The following is an 8,375-nucleotide window of genomic DNA, read 5'->3' as shown; positions in this document are numbered from 1 at the left end:
GCCCTGTCCCTGTATGTGTAGAAAAAGGCCTTTTGTGTATAAAACTAACATGGGGCGGTCTTTCAAAGACGACAGAACGTCATATGGTATCGCTTTTACCTCTGCTGACGAACTGTCAGTCCGGTATTAACACCGAGAACGAACACAAGCGTCGCCACTTTTCCAGCTGATTGGACGATGTTCTTTTCTCATGTCACGGCAAAGGTGCTATCGCAAAAGGACGGGGTCCGTGTCACATGAGCGAATGACATTTTAGTGAACAGCGACATTTGAGCGAATCGACGTTTTAGCGAATAATGGGGGCGCGCGTTAAACCATCCGCCGCGCTGCGCTTTACGCCGCTTCGCGGCGACAGTCTGCGGCGGCTCATTACAAAAATATGAACCCACTTGGCCCACCCGAAAACGCCGCTTCGCAGCGTCCGACTATTCGCTAAAGTGTCATTCGGAGAAACGTGGGCGTTGGCTAAAACGTCATTCGATCAAGTGAGTGCCTCCCCCGCGGGGTCGACTTTGTTTCACGTTCAGTCAGAGCGCATCGAACCCTGCGGGCCATCCCAGCCAACCCAGCGCCGGGAGAGTATCACGTGACCTTACGGTTGGGAAGAGCGACACGCGGAGCTCAAGGCCTCGTCACGCGCTCTCAACGCTGGATTGGGTGGGATGGCGCGTAGTTCCGCTGCGCTCCGACCGAAGATGAAAACGCAGTATTCGCCTCGAGATCGAACCATCAAGCGCACGGTGCCTCAATTTGCACTAAATTGGAGCACAGTGAAGGCTACAGACGCGTGGTCGAAGCTCAAAAAGGCGCTAATTTAGCGTCTAGCTAAAAGCAGCGTCTCAAACCAAGATCTCGCGTCTCTAGCGTTTCTTGTGGTTCACGTTGAAAGCGGGGACGGTTGTGGCCATCTGCTCTGCGTTCACGAGAGAATGCCCATAGGAAACCATGTATAAACAAAAGCACATGTCCCCGCTTTAGAAACTCGACCTCGAGGCGAATATACTTCGTTTCAGCTTCGGTCCAGACGCAGCCAAAGCTACAAGCGCGAGCTCCGGGCTTTCAGCATCCCTGCCAAGCACGAGCGCTCGTGCAGTGCAAGCACTGTTCTGGGCCACATGCTCGCGCTTGTAGCATCGGCTGCGTCTGGACCGAAGCTGAAACGAAGTATAGCGCGGGTTGACTAAAAAGAAAAAAAAAAACTAACAAAAAAAAAAAAAAAACGAAATCTAAAGACGGACGCCGCCAAACGCTGTCAAAAGAAGCGATGTATTGATCAGCGACCTTTTTTTCTTTTTTTGCGAAATAAGCTCTGTCCTTTCACCCAAACCACGCTGTCAGCAAGGGAGATGATAACGGCATTTCACTTGCGTCGACGGGCTGCCCCCCGTGCGGTCCACATGGACTGGCCGGGCCCGTCACACGAGCTCTAGTTCTTTTGCAACTCACCAAGCAAGCGCTCCTCGGAGGGAGGGAGGGAGGGAGGGGGAGAGAGAGAGAGAGAGAAAAAACGCAGGCTCGCGTGATGTTGTTAAGTGCTTTCACGACAGCACATCAGTTTGGCTCACATACATCAATTTTGCTCACAAGATATTAAGATTGCGGAAATAAAACTAAAATGAAATTAAACACAAACCAAAAAGTCGTTTCGAAGTTATCTGCAGCCAATCCGCAATCGTGCAAACGGTCAGTACGGGAACATTTTTTTTTCCGCGGCGTATCTTACTGAGGCGTAGAGGCCGGCAACCTGTCAGAGGGAAGGGGTAATTACTAGGACTTGGGTTTCTAAGAAGGTCACGCGTTCCAGCTGTACGAATCTTTGCGAAATGCCTACACTTCGAAAAAGCAATGAATTAACGAGTTAGGATATTCGCAACCCCAACCACGTGCTCTTTTATACTCGCCCCTCTGTTTCAAGTTTCGTTCCCTAGGCTGCGCCAGCTTTCGCTGCGCATTCCAATCGCCGCGAGCTCCCCGTTTCAACGCGTCATGTATCGACCACTAGATAGCGGCGACTCGTTTGGATTTGCGAATAGGAAACCAACCACTAAGCGCCACCAACCACTTAGCGCCGCTCTGAAAACTTACCCTTCCGTCGAGCTCCCGCGAAGAAAAGTGTGCACTGCGACAAGCGCCCCACTCATCCGAACGAATCTCGGGGCAGGAGGCACTAGCACTGTTGCATGTCAGAAAACGTGGAAATCCCTTGCAAAATCAACAAATAAAAAAAAAAAAAAAAGCCCCCTCACCATTTCTAGACACCCTGTAGTACTTCGAAGCCCCTAGCCTCCATGGCTTCGGTCATCGAGAACGTTTTATTGCGCTATTTGCTTTTCGTGTGCTCTGTCGGCTCTGTGCGCGCGCGCGTGTGTGTGTGTGTAGAAAAAGAGCGGGAGGGGGGGGGGGGAGAGGGGGAGGGAGCAAGGAGTCTGCAAATACTTTACTAGGGGGAATACATTCCACTCTGCTCATTTGCATTAGACAGAACGCCTACAGCGCCGCTGACGGTGTGGAGGTCCGCGTCAGTCCACGCGCATGTGCACGTGGATGTTCGCGGCGGCCGCGGCGGTGTCGTCTCCGCGAGGTGCGTCGATGCACGAGGCACGTGCAACGTGCAACCCTTGGGAAGATTACGGCGGCACAGCGCAGCAAAGTATTTGGCGCAGCACTGAGCTCTACTTCGGTTCACCTTATCTGCGAGCGAAGGCAAAGCTAAAAGCGCGAGAGCAGCGCTTTTTGCGTTTCTGCCCAGCTCGCGCGCTCGAGCAAAGCCTGAACGCGCGGAGCTTTCGTGCTCGGCGCTTCCAGCTTTGCCTTCGCTCGCACATAAGGTGAAACGAAGTATATTTACCGCCCGGTAGCCGAGACCTTCACGACGATAGATGGCTCTCGCCAAGCCCAGAAAACCTGTCCGCGCCGAAGCTATTAGCGGCGAGATGTTTTGGTGGCGCCCTCCTACGGTTTCCCCTTGTGACGTCATTACCTTGCGAACAACAAGTTCGATGGTGTTTGTAAATAGCATGGTGGAAGCCTGAAATCATTGCGCTCTCAAAGCAACACTGCCAACACCGTCGAAATTAAAGTTCTTTCATTCCTCTTATTTCCATCGATGGCATACCCTTTCCGACGTCATAGTCAGCTTTTGGGCCAATCGTGGAAGGCCGACCACAGCGACGCTTTCGGTCGCGCACGCCGCCAATTGTATTTGAGAGGAGTGGAATGTATTCCCCCTAGTAAAGTATTTGGAGTCTGTTTCTGCAAGGATGGCTCGTCTCCGGCTCCCTTTTGCACGAGGCGTTCGATTCCGATCTCCCTGACGGTGCACAGACGGCGCCCTCAGGTAGGGGTCCCGGGCAGTCGTGCAGCAGCAGCAGGCTGGCAGTTTCAACGTCTCAACATGAGGCTATGCTTGCCCGGCGTGCCCGGGCGCCCGCGTGAGCGAGACGAGAAACAGGACTGGTGTATGAAGATATGAAGAGTTCCTTGGTTTGTTGTTGCCGTTGACGTTGAGATGAAGAAAGAGCAGCTTTGGACACGTCTTAGGATGAGCAAAATGGGTCGTAACAATAAACGTGAGAAATGTATTTTCGCGCGCAAAATTGTATTTAATTACAATTGTATTTCAAATACCCGCGTTTTAGTATTTAAATACACACGTCAAATACATTACCCGATTTGTAATTAAATACAAATGCAAAATACACAAAGTATTTGAAATACGTATTTCAAATACTTGTATTTGAAGTACTGCCCATCCCTGGCTTATACATTAGCTTGAAAATCCGGCTTTCGGTTTGGTTCGGTTTCGGTTCGACACTCCGGTCTAGGGTCTGGAATCCTTAGCGCTTTTAAATTGCAATACGTTTCTTGTGGTACCTGAAATGATCGTGTCCAAAGGAACGTTATCGCGCGATTTACGCTATCAATTAACCACTGCATAAACTTGTGTCGTTTTACACCCGCTGCACCGTAGCCCTTGGTGCGCTAGGATTATTACTTTGTGTATTTTGCGTTTATTTTAGAGTCCAGCTCTTAGGCGCCCGTTTCCGGCTTGAGCGGCGTCGCCGTCGCCGTCGGTGTCGCCCTCGGCGTAACCAAGGTCATCCCAGGGTCACGTGACCCCCAAGGTCACCCCAGGGTCACGTGACCCCTGAGGTCACGTGACCCCTCCCAAGGTCACGTGACTCCCACATGACCCCCCGAGGCCACGTGACCCCCCTCCCCCCCAAAGTCCCGCGACACCCCCCCCCCCCCCCGGAGGTCACGTGACCCCCCGAGCATATTAAAGAATGAGGGGAGGAGGAGGAGAAGGAAGGGGAGGAGGAGGGGGTCTACCCTCCCTCAGTACCCTTCCCTCCTCCTCCTCAGGAGCTGCGCTCCAATTCGGCGTTACAGGGAGTTGTAAACGGCTTTCACTTTTTTCGTCAAATTGTGAAGTGTTTTTTTTTTTCTGCGTTCTTTTTCTTTCTAAATTTGTTCGGCATTTTTGCACGCCTAATTCATGTCAGGCATAAAATAAATATATCTTATTAGGGTTTATATCGGATAAAACATGACACGTTCATGGGGTTTCCAAAACCTTCGAGAAATATGCGAGTTAACCGGATGTACTTAAAAAAAAAGGATCCCGTTAGCGTTAAGTGAAAGAAACGGGGTGAGGGTTGTGGTTGCGAAGGAAAAAAGGGAGTTCGCGGATTGTTCAGTGGGGTTCATATTCAAGAGGAAGGACAGCTCGAATGCTTTTTTATATTTTCTTATATAGATTAAACCAATTTGGTGGTTCATTTGGGCTGTCTATTGGTATTTACGAAAAAAAAATACAAACACTAATTTTGATTCTGACCGCGACATTTTCAGTCTACGTAGGAGAAATACGCTTCGTCGCTCGAAAGTCAGCTGCGTGAGCCGACTGTCGCCTAAAATATGAGTATGCTCGACTAAATGCGGCCATACTTCTACGGTATTCAATAAAATTGAGTTCTCAAATTACTTGTAAACGATTACGTTTTGGAGTAATTTTGAAATCAGTTCAATATTTTAATAGTAAGTCGTCAAAAATTTAATCTGATTGCTTTTCAATGTACTAAAATTACTTGTGACCGTTACTATTTTACGCTCTCCTTTTAATGACGCCCATGTTTTCTGCGAGGTCTTTACTAAGAAATCCTGTGAGGAAGTCTTCCTACAGGAGGATGACTCCCCAAAAGTGGTGAATTTGAGAAGGTGAGTAGTTTGTAATTTTGTGCTTCCAATTAATTTATTCAATTTCTAAGCGGTAGGAAGACCAGGTTTTAAACCGAGAAAAAGAATGTTGTTAAAAAATTTTGAAGTCATAAAAAAGCAAGGGTCAGTATTTCACATAACAGCCTATTACTTTTCTTTCTTAAGTAGTCAAATGATCTAACTGACAACATTTTGATCAAGAGGGATTGTTACTTTTATCGATTACTTTTTCGAGGTACGTGCATCCGACTGAATACGACTTTCTGCCGACGGCCGTCTTCAGGCAATTCAGACAGCAGGCTGAACTAAGTTTAATTTGCCATCGAAAGCATGCCTGTGGACTAAATATGCCGGGCTTGGTTTGACTTACGACCGAATGCAGAGCGCAGACTAAGTACGCCGACCCAAGTATGACTCACTGTCTACGGCCTCCTGCGTATTAAGTACGCTTGGGTTATCACTCGCAGCCGACAGACACGTGCTACTCCCGGCGACCGTCAGTGGAAGTCGTACTTAATCCAGCTGCCTGTGCCTTCTTTCACCTGCTCCTTATCGCACAGAGCAAAGGCGTCGGCTTGCGTATCGCATGGTACGGGATAGGATTTCCACTGAGCCCCTTTCGAATATTGCCGGTTGCGACTAATTGTGCCTGGTTATGTATCAATTACTTCTATACGTTTTGTTTGCTCGTGCGTCGCCAGCTGTGGGCTAATGCATGTTTTATGTTGCCTTTCCTTGCGTCTAAAGCTCTCCAGCCACAATGGAAGCTGGTTTTTTTCACATCAAATTCAGCCTATTAACACCACCTATGTAAACATTCCAGTTTCTAATTCGTATCTCAAAGTGGCGTTCCACAGATGTCATCCCATTCGTGAACCGGCCCAAGGTTTATCCCTCTTGGTCACACAAGGAAATGAGCGATTGGAAAATCAATCTAACAATATGTCTTGTTTATTGTGGCCTCCCAAAGAACAATAAAAAAACAGTGAATAAAACAGTTGGCATTATAAATAAAAAGTTATGGGCTGGGGCACATCTGTCCCGATGTACCTTAAGGGAACTACCTCATTCCAGTCGCGGCCGCTACGTCTTCGCGTAGTGTGCACTTCACGAACTGTGCAATAGTTTAACGTGTGGTTTTCAACCTTTGACTTCGGGCAATTCGCGCAGCGCTTGCGAGAGTCACCTTTGGCCGTTTGGTGTTCTGGGGCGATGGGCTGCGTCAACGTCGCAACGCTTCTCTGCGCCTGTACAAATCCTGTCAGTCCTCGTCGGCGACTACAAAAAACTGCCGATAAGGGAGCGCGCCACAGCATGTCGAAATTCCAACGAGGTCAGAGCAGGAATACTAGCGTTTTTTGCTTGCAGCTTCATGTAGCAAATGTAGGCATTGTTTACTCCAATGTCCAGGAGATCAAAAAATATTCTGAGTTAATACTTGATCTTCGATCGCCTGTCCACTTCATAGGTTACCTTTTCCTTGTCCATCAGGTCAACTCCGCCCATAGCTTTGTTGTATTCCTTTACAACCAAGGGACAATGGACATTCATTTTTTTCTTTCCTCCCAGAGGATTGCCTTTGTACAAGAACAGTTTGAACGGGGGAAATGAGGTTGGAGAGCAAAAGAGCGGCCCGGTTGTCCATCCATTTCACACAGGCAATGCCATCCGCACTAAAAGACGCAATGTCTCCTCTTTTCATTTTCTTGTCGCTCGGAAAATTGTTAGCATGCCCTTTCGGTTCGCATGCACGGTTCCCCATGCCTTGATGTCGCGCTCGGAAAGCTCCACCTGCAAGGCCGGTGAATTGAAAAAAAAATGGCGAAAGAAAACTCACAGCCAAGTCCGCTCAAGCCGTCTGTGAGCTAGAGGTCGACTGACTCTCCAAGCCCCATGGCAGTGCCTTCGCTCTTCTTCCCAGTGTACATGTCACACTGAAACGAATATCCTGCCTCTGAGTCGCAACGGCACCACATCTTGAAGCCTCAGCGAATTGGTTTGTTTTTTATGTATTGCTTAATGATGTTGTGGCCTTTGAACTTGACCATGTGCTCGTCAATGGACTGTCGCTTCGTCGGAGAAAGCGCACCTTGAAACGCCTCGTTGCAATGGTCAATAACTGGTCGCACTTTATAGGCTTTGTCAAAGTTGGGCTCCACTTTACAGGGCTGACACTCGTTGTCTGCAGAATGCAGAGCGCTACGAATCTCCTCAAAGCGATGAAGAGGCATCACAGCGGCAATGAACGGCACGCCAAGGTCAGGTAGCGTTGACCAATAGTTCCTCAGAGCTGGCAACACGTGGTAACTCATGACAAAGTTGATTCCCAAAAACGTTTTCATTTCTTTGTTCGTTGTTAAGGAAGCAATTCCATTTTGTTGCGTGTAACGGATGCTTTCTTTTACGAGTACGTCAGAAACCAGCGTATCGAAGTTCATCACTGCCAAAAGAAACCGCAAGTCGTGTGACGACGCTGCCTTCATCTTGGTCCGGTGCGCACTGCACCAGCCCGTACTCCACTCCGGCGCCATTTCTAAATCTCCTTGCTTAGTGGGACCTTTTACACGTGATTTTTTTTTTGAAGCTTTTGTCACGGTAGTAGGGCTGGGCGCTTTCAATATCGGGAGAGACGCCGATCATCTGATGCGTTTACTAGGAGGATTTGAAGGCCCCTGTTTTTCTGGGTGCTCAATGTCAACCTCCGCCCCAACGTTATCCACGTCTTGCTCCAAAAAGTCAAAATCTTCACCGTCAAGTTTTAGCACGGTCTCATCATTGCTCTCATCGGCCAACAAGGTCTGGTAGATTTTTTCCTCCGAAACTAAGAATTTACGCAGTTTTCCAGCCATCTTTCTGCAAAAAAAGAAAAAAAAAATCAGCAGTTAGAGAAAGAAATGAGGGCAGGTCACAGGTACATAGTAAGCAAAAGAAAGATACCATTCATTTTACTTATATGACATATTTGAAGGCGAAATGGCACAAGCGGCGTTTCCTCCAACGCATTCAAAACAGAAGCGAAGTTCCGGCACGGTACATAGGGACACCTGCGTCCCAAGCCAGTTTTTCTCCAATTAAAGTATAATAGACACTGACGCTTCCATTGATTTTGGTTCCTCGGTAATTATACGGCCTAAGAAACCTATTTAGTTCAATGT

General features: G+C 48.4%; 1 protein-coding gene across 1 annotated transcript; it reads right to left on the bottom strand.

The window, feature by feature from the left end:
- Positions 1-7,205: 7,205 nt before the first annotated feature.
- Positions 7,206-7,751, bottom strand: LOC120848308 (piggyBac transposable element-derived protein 2-like). The gene has a single exon (XM_040220287.2). The coding sequence runs from the start codon at positions 7,749-7,751 to the stop codon at positions 7,206-7,208; it is 546 nt and encodes a 181-aa protein (XP_040076221.2).
- Between the last annotated feature and the right edge of the window lie 624 nt (positions 7,752-8,375).

This window comes from Ixodes scapularis, unplaced genomic scaffold (assembly GCF_016920785.2).
Source record: "Ixodes scapularis isolate PalLabHiFi unplaced genomic scaffold, ASM1692078v2 PGA_scaffold4__175_contigs__length_147842914, whole genome shotgun sequence".
Lineage (NCBI taxonomy): Eukaryota > Metazoa > Arthropoda > Arachnida > Ixodida > Ixodidae > Ixodes > Ixodes scapularis.
Note: the sequence above shows the minus strand (reverse complement) of the source record. Positions and strands in the feature narration are given on the sequence as shown.

Excerpts from the sequence above, each read along its gene's own strand:
- LOC120848308 (XM_040220287.2), bottom strand. The coding sequence starts at position 7,751 with ATGGCGCCGGAGTGGAGTACGGGCTGGTGCAGTGCGCACCGGACCAAG.